The sequence below is a fragment of the Gymnoscopelus braueri genome (genome assembly GCF_963280865.1).
Source record: "Gymnoscopelus braueri genome assembly, chromosome: 18".
In the NCBI taxonomy this organism is placed as follows: domain Eukaryota; kingdom Metazoa; phylum Chordata; class Actinopteri; order Myctophiformes; family Myctophidae; genus Gymnoscopelus; species Gymnoscopelus braueri.
In genome coordinates, this window is record NC_137618.1 from 36,388,626 (window position 1) to 36,413,256 (window position 24,631).

The 24,631-nt window shown below is 41.9% G+C and overlaps 3 protein-coding genes across 6 annotated transcripts in view; 2 read left to right on the forward strand and 1 right to left on the reverse strand.

Annotated features, from left to right (window-relative positions):
• LOC308073843 (hyccin 2) overlaps window positions 1-11,139 on the reverse strand; it is a 70,117-nt gene extending 58,978 nt beyond the window's left edge. For 2 of the 3 annotated variants that reach the window (XM_080413026.1, XM_080413025.1), the window contains exon 1: window positions 11,000-11,139. The gene's annotated coding sequence lies outside the window, so the exon portion shown is untranslated. Of the gene's footprint in view, window positions 1-10,219; window positions 10,265-10,999 lie in introns of those variants that run through there. The other variant, XM_080413027.1, reaches the window with a different exon arrangement.
• Window positions 11,140-12,676: 1,537 nt separating this feature from the next.
• LOC308073847 (CASP8 and FADD-like apoptosis regulator) lies at window positions 12,677-17,200 on the forward strand. 2 transcript variants are annotated; one of them, XM_080413031.1, is made up of 11 exons: window positions 12,677-13,003; window positions 13,317-13,402; window positions 13,972-14,206; window positions 14,321-14,426; window positions 14,600-14,735; window positions 14,992-15,062; window positions 15,161-15,230; window positions 15,650-15,720; window positions 15,856-15,934; window positions 16,080-16,584; window positions 16,749-17,200. In XM_080413031.1, exons 2-11 carry the CDS (start codon window positions 13,339-13,341, stop codon window positions 16,876-16,878), a joined length of 1,467 nt encoding a protein of 488 aa, XP_080269157.1. In that variant the 5' UTR covers window positions 12,677-13,003; window positions 13,317-13,338; the 3' UTR covers window positions 16,879-17,200. The 2 variants fall into 2 exon arrangements, with proteins under 2 accessions (XP_080269157.1, XP_080269158.1); XM_080413032.1 differs by having other exon boundaries at window positions 14,995-15,062.
• A 2,939-nt stretch (window positions 17,201-20,139) lies between these two features.
• dip2a (disco-interacting protein 2 homolog A) overlaps window positions 20,140-24,631 on the forward strand; it is a 153,067-nt gene continuing 148,575 nt past the window's right edge. Inside the window, exon 1 of the mRNA XM_080412215.1 lies at window positions 20,140-20,694. Coding sequence (XP_080268341.1) covers window positions 20,364-20,694 — 331 coding nt within the window. The 5' untranslated portion in view covers window positions 20,140-20,363. The remainder of the gene's footprint in view (window positions 20,695-24,631) is intronic.

Here is a 24,631-nt window from a genome sequence, read left to right on the forward strand (position 1 = left end):
CACACACACACCAATCAGAGAGGGCGAGGCATGAGGGGGAAACAATCAGCACAGGTGAATGCCAGGAGCATCCCGTCTACCTTCCTATCTGCCTGGCAGGAACTGAGGCGTGCAGGTGCACTCTACGCAAATGTTGTGTGCATCTGTGTACACACAGATATGTGATGCAAACACGGCCAAACAAATGGGCTTCTTTGCCGGCACACACATTTTTACATGGAGATTTTTTTTGTGGAACAAAGCAAGCTGAAGGCAGTCACAAGTTCACTGACTCCGACTCAAGACTGGAGACACATGGCCAGTTTGGCCACTAATTCCACAGCATTTAGCCATGCTGACAGCGTGCGTGTGCGGGCATGTTAAGCTTTTAACTTGAATGTGGGGGAGAACATGACACTGCCATAAAAAGAGCCCAGCAGTCCTCTAACAATGGGCCACCTTGAGCATTCATGACACGCACAAGTCCACTGGGCAGCCTCATAAAGGCGAAAAACCTACTTGGCAAGGGGGTCAGTTAGGGCTCGGCAGAGGAGAGAGAGAGAGGGGGCGTGTTACTACAATGCAACCCCCCACATGCCAGGGAGCAAGCGAAAAACTGCTGAATACAGCGGGACGTGTGCCAGCTAGGAGGCTTGGTGAGAAGGGTCCATCTGCAGTGTGGGGGCGGCGCTTAGGGAACGCCTCTTCAATGGGAACACCTACAAAACGGATGAGGGAGCACTGCTGTCGTTTCCCTCGACGCCCTGCTCATGTCAAGGACAAGCGAGCGCTGGTTTTGTTCCACTCAACTTTCCACGTACTGTATGTCGGGGCTGGGGGAGCGCTCGTTTTGTTACACATGTGCAATTTATGTTGTCATAGTGACATGGCCGTAGTTTGTTTACGTTGTCATAGTGACATGGCCGTGGTTTGTTTGTGGCTGAGTCAGAATGACGTATGTTGTCATAGTGACGTGGCCGTGGTTTGTTTATGGCTGATACTGTGTACAAGAACGCTACGCACACCAAAGTCCTTATGGTGGTGCGGGCCAACGGCAGAATAAACTAAATAGTGGTATTCAAGAGACAAGAAGGTGGCCGCACACACTGGTAGCCCAAGTGCCAATATTTTATTATCGGACGCAGAGTAAACAAACCAAGGTTTCGGCAGGTAACACATCACAAGTCACACATACATATGGTGCCTGAGATAGTCATACAACTGGCTAAATTGTACACAGTATCAGCCATAAACAAACCACGGCCACGTCACTATGACAACATACGTCATTCTGACTCAGCCACAAACAAATCAGCCACAAACAAACCACAGTGTACAAGAACGCTACGCACACCAAAGTCCTTATGGTGGTGCGGGCCAACGGCAGAATAAACTAAATAGTGGTCTTCAAGAGACAAGAAGGTGGCCGCACACACTGGTAGCCAAAGTGCCAATATTTTATTATCGGACGCAGAGTAAACAAACCAAGGTTTCGGCAGGTAACACATCACAGGTCACACATACATATGGTGCCTGAGATAGTCATACAACTAATGACATGGATCTCAAGGAACACAGGTTCTAATGAGACCTGTCCCTGTCCTGTGAGTCAGAATGACGTCAGAGATCCGCCCTCCCTCTCATTAGCCAATTTTAATATAGGATTCAAATTCACAAAACCGTCTCAATTTTACATTTATATGTATTGCTAAATCAACATACAGTATATTAATGTTTAGTTTCAATATGGTTAATATGTATGAAAAGGCCTGGGCATTCCGTAAGTGTAGGAATTTGGCCTATTGCAGATGGGTCAAATTGATGCTTTGGTATCAAGCTTTTATGGTATGCCGGCATGCAGGGTATTAAGAAATCCTGAAGGTAGGATTTTCAATACTGTCGAAATGGAAAATAAAAATATAAAATGAAATGTATTTATTACAAAAGGAAATGTAGCCAAACAGAAGATTTATAGGCAGTAAATAAATAATTCATAATAATTATCCTTTTTGCTCTATAGGTCTCCTAGCCAATTAATAAAGCGTGTCAAGATATAGGTTCATGAAAATATTGCCACACTAATTATTAAATTGACTTCGTACAACTATAAAAGCAGTAGCAATGATTTCATTCAACTGCCAGTCTGCATCTCCATTCAGCCCACTCATACATTGCCACTTATAACTTTATGTTGAGATGACTTGTTACACTACTTTTTGGCTTACTAGCCTAGATGCCTGAAACAAAAAAACAAAAAAAAGCCAGGCATTGTTTTTATTGGCCGAAAATGATCAAGTGTATTGGTATATCAGTATCACCATGTGTTATTACTATACAATACTCTCATATGCAATTTTCCATTATCACAAACAACATTGGGAATGATCATAGTTTTGAGTGGACTGGAACTCAATATCTGCAAACTCATGAGGGCTGAAAAATGCGACATGTTCTGAAATCAACTGTCCAGGGCATGGCTTGAATATCTACCCAGGAAAATTGTATAGCAGCAGAAGTAAATATTAAAATGCTTAGAATTATTTCTCTAAATTTGTTTTCTCAGTTGAAATGATTGTGTTGCCATGACACCATGAGCTGTTTTTTTTAGTTTTTTTTACTATTATCTAAACTTTATTTAAAGTCATCATGACATTGTTAACCTTTTGTTCCATGTACTGATAATAGCTAATAAGAGATAAGATTACACAGTCGTTTACAAATACATTCTAACTACAGAAATCATGAGATTCTGACATCTGAAATTATAGTTAACAATTCTGTACTGGGAGACAAAGATACAAAAATCTTACACTCAGTCAGTTCATAAGACAGGTGTGTGTGTGTGTGTGTGTGTGTGTGTGTGTGTGTGTGTGTGTGTGTGTGTGTGTGTGTGTGTGTGTGTGTGTGTGTGTGTGTAATTTGCAGCCCCTCTCAATGTTGTTAGTATGAGAGTGCATTCTTCCTCATCCAGTCTTCTCTCTTGTATGCAAATTACATGTGTGTGCCGAGGAACATTTCAGAAATTAATTAATTTTATGACAATGACATTCACAACTTTTGATTAATACCATATTGTGTCCTCTTGGAGTTGAGGACTGATGACTGACTGTTAACGACATAAGTAAGTCATGCTTTACTAACAAGTTTATGCTATGCATAATCTTATTTAATACCAAGTAAGCCTTGCTCAAACTGCAGGGCTTGAAATTGCAACAGTTTTGGTCATGTATGCTCCACAAAATGTCTTTGTGTGACCTAAAAATATTATTGGGAGCATTTGTGTGAGTGCAAATTATTGTTATAGTGTGACCATAGGGTGAGACTAAGACAGGGCATTGAGTGAACCAAAACAAGTGCTCCTCTTCCCCTGCCATTCAGAAAAACAAAATGTGTGCCTGCCTTGTGAGCTGAGAGTAGGCAGGTACTCTGGTGCTATGTGGCAAAGAGAATCCCATACCTCCCAGCTATCTAGGCCCCACAATTTCCACTGCCCCCCCCCCGCCCCCCCCCCCCCCGAGTTTCATAATGGGCATTAAATCAAATTGCATCCTACAGCCTCAAAAAACAACAATAGACATTTTGGCTTAGTGCGTGCATCCCACTGCAGCAGGCTGAATGGAAATTAAGCTTGTTGGTCAGTGATGGCCTGCTGCTGGCAACAACTGCCGGCACATTAATGAGCATTGGGAGGGAATGACTGGGTTTTCTTTCCAATTAAAAAATATTTAGTATTTGTTTCTCATGTTAAGGCATTTATCCTTGCCGATAAGGTCTGGGTTACAACTTGAAATAACCTTGTATTTATTTCTCCTTATTAAGCCTGTACCAGGGAACAAAATTAACACCAGTCAACCAAAAGAAAACAAAAAAATTAAAAGGTCCGATCGTAATCATTGCTATAGTTTGTTTGTTCAGTAACAGGGGGCTCGCCGTCTCTCAAACTCTTTAATAAATTCAGGTGGGTTGCCAATTTTAGCCAATCAGGAGAGAGTACCCATTTATCCGCTTGAATTTTACAGTGTTCCGATTTCCTTTTTTTTGTGTCATCACTTCCGATTTCACTTGTTTAATCTGTATCCTGTGTGAGTTCTCTCTCCTGGTTGGATAAAGTTGGTATCCCGACCTGAAAATGCATTTTCTATTTACTAAAGAGCTGGAGAGACAGGGAGTTACTTAACATTCTATAGCAATGAGTACTATAAGAATATAAAGCTATTTAACTTATTGTAAAAAAAGAAATATAACTTACCCTACCTTTAACCAGCCACTCTGGTGTGTAAAAGAATTAGGAGCCAATTTCCTTATTTATTTTTTATTTTCATACATGATAACAACTTCTTTTGTCAATTAGTGATTCTGCCTAACAGGATATTTTTGTTTAAAGCAGTGTGGCCGATTATGCTTATTTATAATTTTTGGCCGGTAAACATTGGTCTGACTGGCTGGTCGTTTTTAAAATCTCCTAGTCACTTTGGCTGGTAAGCCAAAAGGTTCTGCATGTTCCCTGGCTTGGACCATGTTGAAAATGGTCCCTTACCCTCCATCCCCATACAATATCACCAGCCTAGGGACATTACCACCCGACGGCTTACCTAACCGAAATAATCCTCATAGGCACCCCACACCAAATAAAAACATCACCCATAACCAGCATCAGCTTCTCCGGGCAGGACCTTCCCCTCTCACCAGTGGTCACTAACCTGGGAGTAAAAATGGATCCCCATCTGAACTTTGAATCCCACATCAAACACATTTGCAAAACTTCATTCTTTCACCTCCGTAACATTTCAAAACTCCGCCCCACACTCACACCAGCAGATTCAGAGAAACTTGTCCACGCCTTCGTCTCCTCCAGGCTGGACTACTGTAACGCACTTCTCATCTGGATCCCTAGCAAGAGCCTTCAAAGGCTCCAGTATATTCAAAACAGCGCGGCTAGGATCCTGATGAGAGTGCGTAAACATGAACACATCACACCCATCCTCCGTTCACTCCACTGGCTTCCCGTCTGCTTCAGAATCCACTACAAGGTATCCCTTCTGACACATCAGTGCATCCACGGCAACGCTCCTTCCTACCTCAAGGAATTAGTCCCCCTACAACCCTCAACCCGCAACACCCGCTCTTCAAACACATACCTCCTCAAAACCCACAAGGCAAAGCTTCGTACCATGGGCGACCGGGCTTTCTGCTCGGCCGCCCCCGAACTGTGGAACGCCCTCCCTGTCCACCTGAGAGCTCCACAGTCAGTTGATTGTTTTAAGAGAGGACTAAAGACCTACCTTTTTAGCAAAGCATTTTTATAGCTGGTTTTATGCCCCCATGTTTTTAATGTTTTTAATTCTTGTTTTCTTCTAGTTTCCTAGTTATTGTTTTCTTTTACTGGTGTGATGTTTCTGTTTTTATGCAATTGCCTTCTGTAGCACTTTGAGATTTCCTGTAAATGAAAAGTGCGTTACAAATAAAATCTATTATTATTATTATTATTACCTAAGACCCAAGAATATCCCAGCCATGGTATCATAATAACACAAGCCTTGCTATTCTACTAACAGCCATAGCTGATATTTTCACAGGGCTTGTTTCGTCAAGAGCCTACACTTTCCTTTCACGTAGGCTCCATCATCATATCGCAACACATTATTGGCAATAACTTAAAAAGGCTCCTGGGCTCGAATCGACTGGACTGGCATGTGTTCAAGTTAAGGCAGCAGGCAGGCGTAGAGTCGTGACTGGCACACAGAGCAGAGGAAAAAGCAAAGCCAAAAGAACTGGAAAAGAATGGGGACTCAAAGGAGGAGGAGAACCTGATATCTCAGGTTAGAAACATTGCCAATCCCACCATGCTCAACTTCCTGGTGTATTGTGAGACAGTGTAAAACGATAGAAAGCCTGTGGCACACACACACACACACACACACACACACACACACACACACACACACACACACACACACACACACACACACACACACACACACACACACACACACACACACACACACACACACACACACACACACACACACACACACACACACACACACACACACACACACACACACACACACACAGTATGAGGCTGACGTCCATTGTGCTTGGGTCAACAGCAGGATGTCATTTCCTCCCGTTAAGGAGCCACAGTTGGTCCTGTCAGAAGGGAGACCAGGCTTTTGAATCAAAATGTGCCGCAGCAGTGAGTGTGGTATACATGCTTATAATCAGCATTGCTTTTTCCGCATCAAGTCCAGCTTGCTTTTGCGAGCAGATGTTAGATAAGGGACGGACGGGAGGGAAACAAAACAAAAACAAACAAACATGTCAATGCTGTTGTAATAATGGACGTAGCGAAAAGAAAAACACTGTCAGCCCAAGAGACTCCCATAACTAAACAGAAATGTCTTCCATTAGTCTTCTAAAAAAGAAAACAAAAGGCAGGCAAACTTAGCCTCTAACTAATAATAATCACCCTATCCTGCAGCACATATATGTACACACAGTCAGTTTGACCAACAAACAAAAAAACGGATCATAGTCCAGGGTCCAATGGAAATGGGAGCCTTGTCCCCAATGGGCAGAGGGCCTGTGTGTCGTTGTCGGCATGCCCTGCTTGTCAATAACACAGATCATGTTCAGTCGATACTACAGCGGCTACTCTGGGCTTTACCGTTTTTCCATTAAACTGATTGAATCGCAGTGCCACCACCCATAGCAGTTCTTTCCCCATCAACCTGACGAGGAACTGATTGGAGATGTTTGCATTATCTATCCACCACTATACCAGTTTTCACTCTTTAGGGCTTCATCAAATAGTAACAATACCATGTCTGTCCAGCACAGGGTAGTGGATTAAAGGTTAACAATTTAAGCCTCTCTAACATGGCATGTTATCGACTAGGGCTACATTGCAGCAATAGCACTCTCTCTTGACGTCCGCAGTCAGTCATATGACGACAGCCTGTGGGCACAATGAAATATTGTCAGAAATTGATAGAGTTGAACGATGAAAATAACGCCTTTTTCCTCCCCTGGGGCGACATATTCACAAGCATCGAGCCGTGCCAAATCGGAGACAGTGGTGTGACCTTACATTCCAAAACACAGAGTCACAGGTGCAACGTCTTTCTTCTCAGTACAGTAGCACACAGACCCCTAAAATAACATTTAATAGTAGGACTCGCGAGTCCCACATTTAGGGAGCAAAAGTACTCAACCTCCTTATCCCATTAAGACCCGAAGAAGCATCTGTGTCACTTTTTCATTTGAGCTAAAAAGCGAGAAAATGGGTGCAAATTCATATATTTATATTCTTTTAAAGCGAACATTTTTAACTCAAATCTTTGCTTCTGGGGGGTCCCTGAAACAACATATTTTGAGATGGGGGTCGGCGGACCAAATACATATCATTTTGGGGGTCCTTGACATGAAAAAGTTTGAGCACCACTGATATAGAAACATAGGTTTTTTCAGAAAACTGCTTCAGGTCCTAATGGGTTATTAGAACTTCTCCCATGGTATAGGACCACTGCGATGTCTGGTTTGGCTGAGAGACGAGGCTTCAAGCAGAGAGGGAGGAGAGATAAGTGTATATCACCGAGATATCAGACACGTCAATAGACCTCATGCTTGGCAGCACAGTGAGTCAGCACAGCCGAACCAACCACTGCCATTCTCTCCGCATGACGGCCACATGTCAAGTTCGTGCTGAGCTTCCTGGCTGTCAGCACGGCACGCAACATTAATGACATGACCACCACTGACTGCCATGTTAAGCACAAGAGTATCCCATTGAATGACTATTAAGTGAATGGGAACGCAACAATCAATTTAGGTGTGCAACAGTTAATCTAAATTTGATTGAATTGGTTATTAATCTTTTTTTATGACCATGTATTTTAATAAAATAATTGACTGTGGTGGGAAATTGTACAATTGCATTTTTTTTCTTTAAAAGATTTATTTTTAACAAAGTAGCCGATCTACAAGCTCACGTTGTGTGCCTGCAACACTGCAGTACAACAACGTATTAAATAGGGCTTACAGTAGTTATTCAGACTTATCGATTTAGTCAATATAAAATCAGTTGATACCGTATATAAAATATTCACAAATTATATTATATTGCTTCATTGCTTCTCAATTAATCAAAAAAATGTATGGAAACAATAATCGCTAACAATATAATCGATAGTTGCAGCCATAAATCAATTTATGAAATAGTATTCTACAGTAACCCGAGAATAGTCATGTTGGAGAACATTCTAGGGCCTGTGTTTTCACTTGGCCTGTGGAGGAACAACAACTACCACTGCAATGTCGATTATTTATTTGTTTTAAATTGGGGGGGGGGGGGGGATGGGATCACACTGCCTGTGTATGATCCTCAGCCTCTGTGGGAGTGAGTACAGTGGAGAACATAACAGTCCCCATTGCTAATCCATAGCAGGCTAATTACGGCTTTGATCCCTTAGGCTTGTGTGTCCCCCGTGGGCGGGAGGAGGCGGGAGGAGGCAGCAGTGGTTGGAGCAGGGCAGGGCACACACACACTGGGCCGTGCTGTGGTACAGCATGTTAAGGCTTAGTGCCGTCACAGTGTTGTACAGTATGTACAGTACAACAGCAGCAGCAGCTGAGATGTGAAACAACACTGCCATTTTCCTCTATACATAATATGCAATGTCTGTCAACATGGGGGGGAAAACTGTGTGAACTGAGTTGAAGGAGCTATCAAGTCATCAACAAGTGCCCTTCTAAAGCATCAGGCAATCAATTCAGCTATAAATAGCATACGGCCCCACAACTGCAGCGACATAATAAAACAGTCGACAGGTTCTCCTGAAATGCTGAATTGTGTGTCTTTGAGAAATGGACTCCCAACTCCAATCCTTTATTTTACAATAAGTGAATTCACTGACTCCACCATACTGGCTAACACAATTCAGAGCTGCTTGGCAAAGAACATAGGCAGCCAGGCACACTACTGGGGGCCATACTTGAGAGCAGAATAAGCTGCAGGCCAAAAGGCTTATCAATAACTGCTTGGAGCACACAGCAGCCGGAGAGCAAGAAACAAGCAGAAATCCAACTCCTGGGATGGATGGATGGATGGATGACAGTCTAGATTAAGTGGGAAACTGGAGTTTCTCTGTCTGAAATAGATGGCTGTTCTGAATCCGATGACAGACTATATAGTCCCCAAACACATGGCAGTCAGGGGAGCTGAGTGGAGGGGGGGAGAAGGAGGAGGAGAGGATCGTCATGATGATTGAGAATGAGCAGCAGATGGCATGGAATTATCTGGATCTTCAGTTCTAGCTCCATCTTTGCCCCCCCCCCCCCTCTTTGAGATTGGGAAGGTTCAAGGTTGGGACGGTGCCTTTTCACAACAACAACAACAACACCACAACGTTTCTTGGCAATTATAAAAACACAAACAGAACCAGTGGCAAGAAAGGTGTCCGCTATATTCTACACGTCGTTTTATATCTATCCACGTCCGTGCTGCTGAGCAAGGGGAAGAAGCACGTGAACAACATAAGCCACTGTGTTTCGCTTGCCATGAATAACTGATCTACAAGGCAGCTATAACAGCTTGTAGGTCAGTTATTTTGGGCAAGCGACACCCTCGTGCGTTGGTGCAAAAACGAAGCTATAGCAGCAAACATCGGTGCAGGAGGTCAAGTCACGGAGGAAAGCCTGACACGTTACGTATTGTAAGCTTTGCTAGCAGAGTGGGCTAGCTTCGGCGTTGTTGCCCGATTGTGCGAGAGAAATGAGCAACCAGGTCTATGAAAACAAGCCCAAAAGAAAGCTCACGACGCGTTGAGAGCTTGTAGTAGATCTGCCCTTTTCATTTAATTAAAACATCTTGGAGGGGGAAAAATGTAATTTCGGAACGTTTGAAACATTTTAACATCCCTGGCTGGCACTTGGCACAACATATATTCAGATGGGGGGGGGGGGTCTGTGGACATATACGTATTTAATATGGGGGTCGGTTGGGGTCCACTCCTTGTCATGAAAATGTTTGAAACCCACTGGTTTAAACAAGTAAAACAACATTAGGAAACAACAAGCCCAAAAAAAAAACGCAACCCCCGGCTGCAACTAACCAATATTTTACAAGCAACTTAACAGAAAAACGAGCCCAAAGTCGCTTATAATGAGCGGACATGGCAACACTGTGGACTAGCTTGTGTGTGTTGGCCGTTTTAGCCGCAGGTCTATGGTGGCTCGTTACCAGGCAGTCAGGCTCTGCTGGGCATCGTCCAGTTTCTCACCGTCACCGGTCAGTCACCCGGTGGCGACGTCGTGACTAGGCCGACATGACTATGGCTTCTACCGCTGACAACAACAACCCAATGTTTCCTCCATCGGTTTAACATCCAGCATCCACACACGTCTGATGATCAGTGTTGCCAGATTTTGCGAGAGAAATAAGCAGCCAGGTCTATGAAAACAAGCCCAAAAGAAGAGACTACTATATAGGCCACATGAGACCTTTAAAACCTATATACAACTACCACATATTGTTTTAAAATAGCAGATCTACAAGCTCACAACGCGTTGCATCGCGACGCGATGTGAGCTTGTAGATCTGCTATTTAAAAATATATATATATATATATATTGGAAAAATGTGGATACAAAAAAATAATCATTTTAACAACACAAATTTTGTATGGGGGTCTGGCACAAAATATTTTCAAATGGGGGTCCGTGGACAAATACATGTTAATTTGGGGGGTCCTTGACATGATTTTTTTTTTTGTTGAGAACCACTGATTTAAACAACATGGAAGCAACTACACTTCAGAAACAAGCCCCCCAAAAAAAGACTCAACCACCGATATTCCCGAGCAACCTTACAGAAAAAGAAGCCCCCAAAAGTCGCTTATAATAAGCGGGCATGGCAACACTGCTGCTGATGATGTGTCCACTGCGACCACTTTTAGAAACCCCGTTACTGTGCGTTATTATATAGCGACAGCCTGGGGGGCAGCAATTAAACACTTCTTACCCCCAAAAGATGAATCCTCGTTTTTACGGTAATGTCATCTGGTCACTGTGGCGTTATAAGCGCACCATCCACCGCAGGCTTGGGTTGGTTTGCCAAGGCGGACGATACGACGGCCAGGTCGAATATCCTCCTCCTCCTCCGCCTCCTCCTCCTCCTCAGAATGAATGCAGCAGCACCTTCCAATGATCTCCCCACCACCACCACACTGTGTCACTTCTGAAGCACCACGCACTGCTATTGGCCACCGTTGGCGGAACATGCGCTCTAAGGTGTAGGAAGGGGGAGCCAAAGCATACTCGTTTTTTACTCTATGATGGTTCTCAAACCTTTACATTTCAAAGTCTCCTCTTAACTCTGACAGTATACAAATGGAATTTGTATACTGTCAGAGTTACAGACGTGTAAGGGTCAATTTAGAACCCCCTAAACTAAAGGAGCCCTGAGGAGTCCATGGAATCAACTTTGAGAACCACTGCTATTGATGATATAACAGTGGTGGGAAAAGTACTTTTTTGTTTTTTTTTGCTTGAGTAAAAGTATCAATACTGCATTGCAGTATTGATACTTTTACTCAAGCAAAAAAAAACTTTTGGTATATTTACTTGACTAAAAGTATTGGTATCAAAATGTGCTTAAACTTTAAGCACATTTTGATAGCAATACTTTTGTACTTTTACTCAAGTCAATTTTGAATTCCAGAATTTTACCTGTAAGTGTTTCTACAATTGCAGTAACTGCAATTGTAGAAACACTTACAGGTAAAATTCTGGAATTCAAAATTGACTTGAGTAAAAGTACAAAAGTATTGGTATCAAAATGTACTTAAAGTACCAAAAGTAGAAAGTAGCCCTACTCATTATGCAGAATGTCCCATTTGTGTTCAAATGTATAAAATGTCTAAAAATCTTTTGAAAATAGCAGCTCTACAAGCTCACAATGCCAGGTGTTGTGAGCTTTATAGATCGGCTGTTTTCAAATAGCCAAAGTAGGCTGAAGTGGTTAATGTATGTTTAGTTTTGTAATAATAATCCAAATCTATAAAGTAACTATAGTAACTAAAGTTGTAAAATAATTGTAGTGGAGTAAAAGTATAATATTTGCCTCTGAGATGTAGTGGAGTTTTACTTTGTAGTGCAGGCTACTTACTTTACACCACTGCATATCAAGTAATATAATATATATGTGTGTGTGTGTGTGTGTGTGTGTGTGTGTGTGTGTGTGTGTGTGTGTGTGTGTGTGTGTGTGTGTGTGTGTGTGTGTGTGTGTGTGTGTGTGTGTGTGTGTGTGCGTGTGTGCGCGCGCGCGCGTGCGTGCGTGTGTGTGTGTGTGTGTGTGTGTGTGATAATAAAGTTATTAATAACAAAAAAACGGATGCAAACTGGTGGCAGGTTATGGTTAACCTCGCGTCACCAGTCTTTCCACCTCGGAGGAAAGGTTATGGTTAGCCTCAAGCTATCTATTTTCTTTTGATCTGTTGGTGAGGTACAGTAACAGGACAGGTGGGCACCAAAACCATCTGGGCACTATCTAGGGACATGTGGGCACCTGGACGAGTGGGCACTTAGGGGTGGACATAACTGGGCACCTGGAGAGGTGGGCAGCAGGGACAACTGAGCACCAAGACCATCTGGGCACCATCTGGGCACTAGGGACATGTGGGCACGAGTGATTGTGAAGTGCGACCTTGGGCAATGAGTTTCACTTTCACTTTGTGCAAATTATAGACCCGGATACCGGATTAGCCTACTTGCTGCAACACATAGCAATCTATTGTCTGTTTCTGTTTCTTTACTTTGGAAAATAATAGCTAATCCTGTCCAGTATTTTTTAGGCTAGGTTTAAGACCACTTCTCTTTGGGGTTTTTAAGACCACTTCCCTTATACTCGTCATGGTTCTGTTCTGTTTCGTCGAAATGCGTCATAGGAAATTTGGAATCCACATAGCCTATGATTCTTTTAAAAAGTCTTATCTGTCCCCGGTCGTTCAGCGTTAACTTCTAAACGGTAGGTAGGCTACTGCGCTATTTCTATATAATAGGCTACTGTAATCTGACTCATGTATTTTAAGTCTGTTTAACATAAACTATAGTCCTCCACGACATTAAATGGTTAAATTCTAACAAGAGCTGCGCCGTCACTCCAAAAGTGTATTGCTTACAACTTTATAATGTTATAACTATAGTAATAATCTCTCATTGTAGGTTAACGGTAGTTTGACCATATAGCGAAATTGCCGACATTTTGAGACTTTTTCATATGGTTTCAGTTTTCTTGCTTAATTTAATGTCTGCTTCTGTGTTTTATCTTAATCTTTCAGTGTATCCGTGCTTCTCCCCTTCATGGCTTCGGCGAACGTACACGTCCTTCAGATGATCAATGAAATAACTGCGGCCCTCAGCACAGGTGAGTGGCGTACAGTATAAGTATGCTACATTTACTCAAGTACTGTACTTATACTTATACAATTTTGAGTTTTTTTTTTTTGTGGAGTATCTTTGTGGAGTATTTCCAATTTTCAATACTTTTACTTCTACTCCACTACATCTCTGAGGAACATATTGTACTTTTACTCCATTACAATTCTTTGAAAACTTTAGTTAGTAGTATACTTTTTAGATTTAGATTTTTATTACAAAACACAGACACATTAACCTACTGTATATATTTCGGCTATTTGAAAATAGCCAATCTACAAGTTCACAATGCCTGGTGGCATGGTGACATTGTGAGCTTGTAGATCTGCTATTTTAAAAAATATTTGTATACATTTGAAAACTTGTGAAATGGGACATTCTGCATAATGAGTACTTTCTACTTTTGGTATATTTACTTGACTAAAAGTATTGGTATCAAAATGTGCTTAAACTTTAAGCACATTTTGATACCAATACTTATACTTTTAGTCAAGTACATTTTTAATTCCTGACTTTTACTTGTTACAGAACATTTGAGTACTCTTTCCATCTCTACAGGTGAATGCAGGACGGCGCTGTACTTGTGTGGGAGCTTGGACATAGGCAGCAGTAGCGTGGCAGGCGTGAAAGAGATGATCAAGTCGCAGCTGATCGAGGTTCAGATGGATCCCTTGTTCCTGATGGAACTGGTTTTTGCCCTGAAACGTTTTGACATTCTGAAGAAGGTGCTCAGAACTAACAGGGCGGAGGTGGAGAGGAATTTGGGGCATAGGCATGTTTTGTCAAGATTCAGGTGAGAGATGCATTATAAAATGTTTGTTGTGGTGTTAACACAAGTCAAGAACATATTAGAAACATTCAAACTGTTATAATAAATCACTCATTCCTTAAACATTAACTTTCACAGGGTACTGATGTCAGATCTAAGCGAGGATATGGCCACAGAAGACCTTAAAAGTGTGAAATTTTTGTTGAGTGGTACATTACCCAGAGACAAGATAGACCAAACCAAGGTAAAAGCAAGAATATAGTTTCGTTTCACATAATTATGTCACTACCAGCATGTCACTGAATTCCAGTATGCCTGATTACGTAATACAATTCTGCACAATGTGGGTGGGGGATTTTTTGTATTATCCACTTAACTTGTAACTGAAGGTCATTTTCTCCCTAATTTCTGTAACAGACTTTCCTTGATGTTGCTGTTGAACTGGAGAAATTGGACAAAGTTTCACCTGAAAGGGTGGATTTCATAGAGCAATGTTTGAGAAACATTGACAGGATTGACCTGGCCAAAAAGGTTTCTATGTACCAGAGGTCAGGTGAGTGCTGACTGCTGATTTAACTTTTTCCACTACTGGGTTTTTCACTTTCACACTCCTTTTAGGGATACAATCACAAAAGAAATACAGGAAGTACTATTATACAATTTGATCCTATCTCAACCAGCTTAGAAACTTCACATGACCCGTTCATTGTATGACACAATGTCAAAACATAATCCAGCAAGTATATTGTCACCTAATGTTACTTTATATAAAATAATGCTATTTCTCCCAATGTGTGCTTTTCATACAGTAGTTGGAGCACCTCAAACACAGAGAGCTGTACCTTGTCAAATAATTCAACAGCAGAGGTTCAGAGCTCCTGTAAGTAATTAATGTTTACACGGATTAATGCTGTATACGTATACCTTTTCTCCAGATGTCCATAATACTAATTACTTTAAATAATTCATGTTCTGCAGTTATCAAATCCCACCACAAATTGTTTACCTCTTCTACACAAACAAAGGCCAGATTGTTCTCATCGCATTGGTAAGTCATTGTACTAATTATTCACCAATGTTTTACCTGTCCTTCACTGGAGGCATGACACTTTTGTACAGCTCTCCAGGTTATTTGCATGAAGCATAACTATTTGATTTAAAGTTATTGTAGTCATTTAGTATTATCAACCTATTAGATACAAGTTAATGCCCCCATTGCAAATTGACCATGTGCACACAGTGGCCATTTTGCTTTTACGTCAAACTTGAGCATCAGGACTTCTTTTTTACAACATACTGAGCAAAATGACTGCCGTGTAAATGGTCAAAGAGAGGAGAGTCAAAGAGAATAAATATGTCTTTTAAAACAGCTGTACAGAGAGAGGGTTATAGTTACCGTAGTATAAACTACCTAGAACAGGTAAAAAAGCATTCAGGATTCAATGCAATACTTTCACTGTATTTCAGGTGTGCATTCACATCATGGTTCCTTTGCTGCTTCTCCGGTGGTACTTTTAGAAAGTAGGCCAAACGTGCAGGTAATTTTGTGCAATTTGTATTCTGCAGGAGATCACCCTGTTACATAATGTCATCTTCTTTCAAGAAGGCCACATCTATAGTCTGTGAGATCATATTTACAAAACTATGTCTGTGCCTGCTCCTTTACTCTGCAGAGTGCACTGGATGAGTACAAGCTTCATTCTGATCCCAGAGGAATATGCGTTATCATAGACTGTGTTGGCAGTGACGGAGGTGAGACACCACAATGCAGTCAGGAGCTTCTTTGAATAATGTTGTCAGTGTATTGTCAGTGAGGGTTTAAATGTTTCTATGCATTGTCAATTATGTCATTATCTCATATTGGCACTGTATTGAAATTGTTCCCTTTTTCATTCAGAGATGCTGGAACACACGTTCAAAAGTCTTCATTTTAAGGTGGTCCTGCACAAGTGGCTGGCTGTGGGTGACATGCTCTCAGTCCTCAGAGGGATATTCAGACAGAGAGAGAACCACAACGCCAGCGCCTTTGTCTGTTGCATCATCAGCCGGGGGACAGACACTGATCTCCTGGCTACGGAGTCAAACGTCTGCGGCCTGCGCTTGGACTCGGTCAGACACCTCTTCAACGCAGAGGCCTGCCCCGTGCTGGCCGGCAAGCCCAAACTCTTTTTCATCCAGAGGTACAGTGTCCCTGAGCTACAGGCCCGCTCCAGGGCAGCTCACAGGGACGCAGACCTAGAGACAGATGGAAGGGACTGCACGTCCAGAAGGGAGGTCGTCCCCACAGATGCCGATGTGTTGTGGAGCCACTGCTGGACGGACGAGTTCCAACTGGCTCAAGGTGACCACCACTCGGTCTATCTCCAGGCGCTGACTGGTGCCCTTCAGAGGGGGCAACGAAGGTAATGGCATGTACAGTCCCATTAAGAACTTTTAATGTCATGAATAAAATACTTTCGTCAGAGTAACATTAGAGTGCCATTCAATTTCATCTTGAAATGGTGCTTCTGTTGGTGCTTTTATTGTGCACAAGATCACACAAAATGATGTTCTTCTATGTTTACAGGAGAAGTAATATTGTGGATATCCATACAGAAGTGAATGGGGTGATCTACGATCACAACAGGAGGAATCCAGCAGAAAGCTACCACGTTGATCTTAAGCATACTCTAAGGAAGAATCTGTACTTACCATAAGGGTGATGTTGGTTATCATTGCTATACACACTACAGTCCTTTCTTGACACTTATATAGTTCTTTAACCAATGAAGACTTGTATAACCATGTATATTGTGACCTCTACTGGCGCTGCAGTGTGCTAACACCCAACTCCAATTTAAAGGTCCAATCTGTACACGCCATCATCTGAAGTATTGCAATAACAGCACACTGAACAGTGAGACGTTTTATCCCACTTCACTTGCAGACAGTATACTGCTCCACAACAATACCTGCTTTTTAAAATGTATTTATTTATTTGTATTTACTTTTTTGTAAAGAATGTGTTTTTTTTATTTACATGATTCATTTGTGTGCTTTCTCTGTTTTTTTTAAATAATTTATAGCAGGGGTCTTCAGTGTTTTTCAGGCCAAGGACCCCTTGGCTGAGAGAGAGATGAAGCAGGGACCCCTACTACATATTAGTATGCAATTATGTTGCAGATTAAACTTTTTCATAGATTTCAAAGATAGCTTCATATGCTTTGACAGCACTATATCATCAGTGTTGTGTAAATTAATGTATTATTTTTACCCCTTTTTTCCTTCCAAATGTAGTTGTTATGCCAATTGATTCCTCCCCACACACATTTCTGTGTGTTGTCACTGCTGTTGTATGTATCCTACTGGCTCACCTGCCAGGTAGGAGCCCTTACCGGGAGGACGTAGACGTAGAGCCTTCGTCCTACTCCTCCAGCCCAACACTCCCTGCTGACAGGTGCCGCACCTGCCCGTAGGAGTATGTGTAGTGACAAATATCACCCTCCCCGCCCGGCTTCCCTCCCCTGAACATGGGCCAATTGTGTTCGTATAGACGCTCGACATGCACCGCTGTGGATTAGAACCCTCAGACGGTGGTGGGCAGCTACTTTACCTTTTGTTTGGTTACACATTATCTTATTATTCTATTAATATGTATTTTTTTCTGAAATGTTACCACTTAAATCCTCCTATCACAGTTCCTATCACACAAAGATTTGGAGGCCTCCTGTATTAACCCATTTAGACCTGAGGCCGATTCTAAAACCTAACCTAAGGTTTTTGAAAACGTTCAAATTCGTACTAAAAATATTAATAAAAAATGGTGTTGCTATATGTATAGCAACAACTAATGAGACACAGAGGTGACTCCCGGATTGAAAGGTATAACAACGTATTGGTTACAACAGGTCTAAATGGGTTGAGGGCTTAGACCCAGACCCCAGGTCCCAGACCCCTTGTTGAAGTTTCCTTCATCATCTTCCAGACAATTAATTACTTCAGAGTCCACTATATATATACCTTTTTTATACAAGTTAAATAAATAACAGAACATAACTAAGGGAATTAAACACAATCCAAATACAGAATCTATATTTGGGGTAAATCTTATTCAACTTTTTGTGTGATCTGTGATTGTAGTATGAAGTTTATTACTTTAAGTTAATGTAAGAAATGTTAACGCAAGATAGCGTACACAATTTGCCATGACATTAGATAAGGATATCCTTGTTGAACATTCTATATTGTTTGTATTTATACTAATTAATTTATTTTAACCAGTGAAGAACATAGTGCAGCTAATATACAAGATGTGTTCTATAGAAAGATATAGCAATGCATTGTGATCTTACTACCTTTTCATTTACTGATATATAAGCTAATAAAGGTTACAAATTAACATGAAATGTTGACAAATCTTTTACTTTATAGATTAGCTATAGACAAGAGATTTAGCCACAGCAATTTTTTTTTTTTTTATCAATTGAATACTTTATTAGTCAAGAAAATGTAAACAGCACGGAGGTCGGAGGTACAGTAAAACATAGGCTAAAAGGTTAACATAAAAAAGTCCTGGGTACTTAATTGCTTCTATTGTGGTCCTATGTATTCAATTCAATAAACAGAGCATAGAATATTAACGTATTAATACATGTCATCAACAAATACAAATAGCTATATTTACAGAGGAGACAAAAGAAAAACTGTGTATGACCCCTCATTTCAATGGGAATTAATATCTATATCCACCTGTAGTTTTCTGACAGATGCTTTTTCAGGCCAGTTTTGAAAGAAACCAGTGATTCACATCCTATTATGGATGATGTCATGGCATTCCACATTATGGTGGCAGAGTAGTAGAATGAAAGCTTTCCCATGTTTGTGCTAAATGTGAGGGGTACCAGATCGTAGGTGCTCCGGCTGTGGGTGTCACTTTGGAGAAGTAGTTTGACAGGTATGAGGGCACTGTGCCTATCTTAAATACCAATCCTTAACCCTGCCTTCTACCCTGACACAACATCCCATTAACTTTCGATGCATCATTGGCACTGTTTTCACTTCAAAAGATTCCATTATTACATAAATCATTCATAAAGATAAAATCCAGTAGGCCAATGTCCCCAGAATCACCAAGTGAGGACAATTAACAGTATCATTTTACTTTTTAATATACATTTCACTTTAATTCTAACAACTGTTGGTTGAGGATAAATGCCTCACAGTCGGCAGTTACTGGACTACCATTCTTGTCAATGAAAACTTATAATTTAAGGGTGCTGTAAGTGATATTATTTTTGTTAAATTAAGTGTTAATTAGCTCTATATTCTGATAGCAATCATTTCTATAGTGTTGGTTCAACAACGGGTCTATCCAGCTCTTCTATCTATCCACCCATCCATCCATCTTTGGGTGATTAATCAGTGGCTGTTAAAACATTATGAATTCATGACGTATCAAGATTCACCACTGACCTTTGTTGGCACAGAAAATGTCAGATGTCACACATTTGGCATGCATGCCTGTGTCTATCTAGTACACTACAAGCCATTTATGTTTAAATTAGTGGTGCAGTGCGGCTTAGTGCCAATAGAGGGCAGCCACGTTATGCGAAATGACAGCGAGGCAGCAGACGCGGGCCCTATCTTGCGCGCCGCCTTACCCCTTATCCCTAAACTTATACTTATTAGCCATATTTTACTATTTCTAAAAACATTTTAAAATAGTTCAACTAGCCGATCTACATTGACACGTTGTGAGCTTGTAGATTGGCTATTTGAACTATTTTCATATGTTTTTCAAAATAGTAAAAAAGGGCTAAGATTGAAGTTTAGGGATAAGGGGTAAGGGTGGCGCGCAAAGATAGGGCCCTTCGTCTCTACTACTACATCTGTTCCCACACACACCAGGCAACGTGAACGCGCATGATACGGGGCTGCTGTGCTGCTGTTGCTGTGATGCAATGGGCATGGCTACTGCTGCTGCGCCGTGGTGGTGGAGGGGAGAGTAAAGAGTTGAATGACTCCTCATCCCAATCCAAGGATACGTGAGCGAGAGACGAAGGACAAGGGCAAGTTTTTAGCCCCCTGAGTGCAAAAAAAAAGATATACTTTCGCAAGCAGTGTCGGGCTTAGCGTCTGCCGTCTGAGCCCCAGTAAGTCATGTCATGACGCGCACGGGGGGCTTTCTCTCTCACACATCTGTATGCCGTTGGAACGAGCGAGCGATCCTACTAGCAAGCAGCAGCAGCAGCACCACCGTCCTGTCTCCTCTGCCCAGACCCACCCAGCCAGGAGGATCTCTGCTGCTGGCGGTTTTTCTTGTCATCGGACCTCTTGGCGAGGAGTCTCGATCGACTCCCCCCCGTTCGCTTCACGCCGGCGTTGGAGCGCCGCCGTCATGGCTGAGAGGAATTCTAGCGGCTTGCTCATGATGATGTTGGAGCCCACCACCACCGGTCCGGCGATCGCTATGATGACCCTCCCGGCGGAGGTGCGGGAGAAGCTCGCGGAGCTGGAGCTGGAGCTGTCTGAAGGTAAAAACTTGACAACATGCATGCACCCGATCGCGGTTGCGTGACACTTGACAATCTGGGGGGCTTTGAACGTTTTGCTCCTGTATTTGTCCAACCCCATTAACACGGTTCTGTGGGTCATGTTTTTAGGAACATTAACAGGCACGGCACAAAAGCCCTTATCGTCTCAGGGAGACATTCCCACTCCTTTTTAAGTTCTGCCATAGTTCGCTCGTCAGGATTGACAACACTACTACAACACGTCGGGGCTTGTAAACAAACAAAGTAAACATGGCTGGGATAAATAGTGATACAGTTGCAGGACTGTTTGCAAGCCTGCAGGCAGGCTGTTTTTTGATGGTCTTGCACCCCGAGGTTTTAGACAGACTCAGGAATTCCTGGTTTCAAATAGCCCATTTGATTAGATAGTAGATACATGATGTATGTCCCTAGCGGAGCTGAGCTGACACACCCATGTTGACGTTCATGTCTCCTATTTGTTGGTGGTGGTGGTGGTACAATGACGACCAGGTTTGTTCTGGCATTCATTTATGAAATGATCAAGAAAGGAAAGATGGGACCCATTTCATCCCTATAGTCCACCTTTCCAATGTATTCATGTCCACTACATGACTGCATTGGAAAGGTGGACACAGCTACCTACCTAATCTCAGATAAATTACTATTACTGATTATTACTGACGGAAGTTTGTCTGTTCTTCTGTTAAAATGGGATGGAAACAGTCTTCTATTGCGATCCAGTCTTAACTGCTTTCTGACTGACCCATGAAAGTGGAAAATCACCCATTCCAACCAAATAATTAGCATTCTGAGAATTGGCTTCCCAAAGTAGTAGCACAATATCATATGATTCTTTAGTTGTGTGGAGATATTATCTGTCTTTTGGCCTCAGACATGAAGAATTTTGCTGATCACATAGTAGCAGTGTTAGCCCTAGAATGACTGTGATCTTACATACATTTCAAGTATTCCAAATACACAGTCATAGATCTCTCTCGGTCCGCCACTGTGTAGTGCCCATCTGCGCGGCCATAAAAGTGCTCTAAACTCCGTCTGTACTCACCCAATAATTAATTCCTAAGACGTCTAGTCATATTTTGTCCTCTAGTTTCATATCCATGTGAAAGTTCTGCCAGAAAACGTGTGTTTAGTCAAATATCTCCACTTATTCACGAGCTGCACACGGACGAGTTCTGTGCGACGCGAGGGGCCAGGAATGATTGCAGCACTGAATATACGTAACTTCCATAAGGACGCACAAATGTTTGGGACACACAATTGGCAGGTGATGATTCATTACCCCGCACCAATCACAAGCACCTGCCAATTGTGTGTCCCAAACATTTGTGCGTCCTTATGGAAGTTACGTATATTCAGTGCTGCAATCATTCCTGGCCCCTCGCGTCGCACAGAACTCGTCCGTGTGCAGCTCGTGAATAAGTGGAGATATTTGACTAAACACACGTTTTCTGGCAGAACTTTCACATGGATATGAAACTAGAGGACAAAATATGACTAGACGTCTTAGGAATTAATTATTGGGTGAGTACAGACGGAGTTTAGAGCACTTTTATGGCCGCGCAGATGGGCACTACACAGTGGCGGACCGAGAGAGATCTATGACTGTGTATTTGGAATACTTGAAATGTATGTAAGATCACAGTCATTCTAGGGCTATAGCAGTGTATAATCTGTAAACTATATATATGTTTCTGTGCATGCATTGCATGTCTTCTTCTGCATTGGCTAGTTTATCTCCTCTGTCTTGACTTGGTGCTGACCTTGGGAAGGAGGGGACCTTTGTAGGTCACAGTGCAGACACCTTTTTGGGACACACCAAAGTAAATAGTAAATACTGTAAAGCTAAGCTTATCCTGCTGTTGGTGTGAAATCCTTTTTAAACCCAGAGTTGTAATGCATTGTAAACTGAATTGTTGGCCAGTATGGTTGCTGTTACCATTCTTCAGTTGTTCATTAGTTACAGCATATGTGCCAGTGTACATCAGCTTTGTTAAAATGAAGTTTCTTTACAGTGATTTGTATGGTAGACTAGCTGTGCTGTGATGTAGCCATAACTTACTAAATTGATCTCAGGTCAGGAAATTCTAGGCTATTTCTTGGCAGGTAAGTTTGTCATGCAAGCCAATGAAGCCATAATTGCTAATTCATTTTAATAGTTTTTACTTACATTTACTTAACCACATAACCTACTGAAAATAGGGGAACACTAGCAAAAATATGCAAACATTTGACGAAAATAAGTGATATACTGACAGATAGACATACTGCGTTGTGAGCTTGTTGATCGGCTATTTTTGCTATTCAACGTACAACGAAGTAAAGGGTTTAAGTGGTTAAAAAGTAACTCACCTAAGCTTGCTACAGTGTATGCTGGGTTATAAACTGTGATGTTCCTGAGCCTAGGCTGTGAATTGTGACTGTTTGTGTTGAGGACCAGGCCATGGTCAAGGCTCAAAATGTCTGCTTGATAAGCACATTCACTGCCATTGAGGTCCCTGACGGAGGGGATGTGTTTTCAGAAGTGTCTCCCAAACCAATCTATATCAGTCCAGCTTCCCCTTCCTGCTCGCCCATGTCACATCCTGTCATGTTGGAGCTCTGATACCAGCAAGCAACCTCCCTGCCTCTCTTGCCTCCTCCTCACTCTTGCTTTTTATCCTGTCTGTGTTCGACTGATGCACCTTTTGTTGATTTCTCTCGGTCCCTCTCAATTACACAATGTATACACACACGCACGCACGCATGTGTGCGCGTACACACACACACACACACACACACACACACACACACACACACACACACACACACACACACACACACACACACACACACGTGTGTGCACTCACTCTTTCTCTCTGTGTGTCTCACTCTTGTTCTTCTCTTTCATCAGATGAAACTAGTTTCTTGTGACATGCAATAAAGTTCTCACCTCTCACGATGCCCTCCCCTCCCCTGTGCGACCTGTCTTGGTGTATCACAGTCACTTAATAGTCACTTTTTATATTTAGGAAGCAGATGAGAGCCAGAGTATACCGCAGCAGGTTCCCTATCCCTCTCAATGAGCTTGTCTCGGGTGGATTTTAACTTTGCTATGCCCCCTGCTGATAAATCCATCTATATTTTTACTATGCACAGCTTTGTCGCTGGATGTGCGAGGGACAGACTGTGCACTCACTCACTTTGTACTACTTCTGTATTAGATAGATTATTAATTAATACTGTTATGTCCTTTATATACTTGGTATTCATGTGGACATTAAATAAAAAACAATTTGTGTGTAGCAGTTTAGCAGCAGCAGCTTTAAGAACTAGCCGGTATTTTTGAGTCAGCAGGCTCAGGCCCGCTAATGTGTGAAATAAACCAATGTCTGCAATCTCATTGTGTTTAAATCAAATGGCCATAGAGGCAATTTTTAAGACTCTCTCGCTTTGCACAGTCGAGTATCCCAGTTATGAATACTTAAGTTCCTTGTAGGCGAAGCATTCCCAATAAATAGGCCTGTGCTCTGTCCTAACATAGAACCTCTGCTACACTTTGGTGGTCAGCCAATATTTCCCGTTTCCAAATGACTGGAGAGGAAGCTTAGCCCATTAAGACCGGGAACGCATCTGTGTAATTTTAAGATTTTTGTTGGCTATCCAAAAATATCAGATATAAAAGCTCATAGCGCGGCACCGAGTGCCTCGCTATGAGCTTGTAGATCTGCGATTTTTTTTTAAATCGTGAACAATTTGTGCAAATCTTTGAATCTAGATTATATGTATTTTTAAAGCGAACATTTGTAACTCAAATCTTTGCTTCTGGGGGATTCTACAAATGTCTTCTAAATCCTAACAGTTTTTTGAAAAAATATATTTGCTATAATATCAGTGGTTCTCAAAAATGATATAGCCGTGGACCCCCATCTCAAAATGT

What these genes read in the sequence shown, in the direction of transcription:
- LOC308073847 (XM_080413031.1), top strand. Translation starts at nt 13,339, where the DNA reads ATGGCTTCGGCGAACGTACACGTCCTTCAGATGATCAATGAAATAACT. An exon ending in CATGTTTTGTCAAGATTCAG is followed by an intron (nt 14,207 to 14,320) that starts GTGAGAGATGCA and finishes TAACTTTCACAG; the next exon opens with GGTACTGATGTCAGATCTAA. An exon ending in AAAGTAGGCCAAACGTGCAG is followed by an intron (nt 15,721 to 15,855) that starts GTAATTTTGTGC and finishes TTTACTCTGCAG; the next exon opens with AGTGCACTGGATGAGTACAA.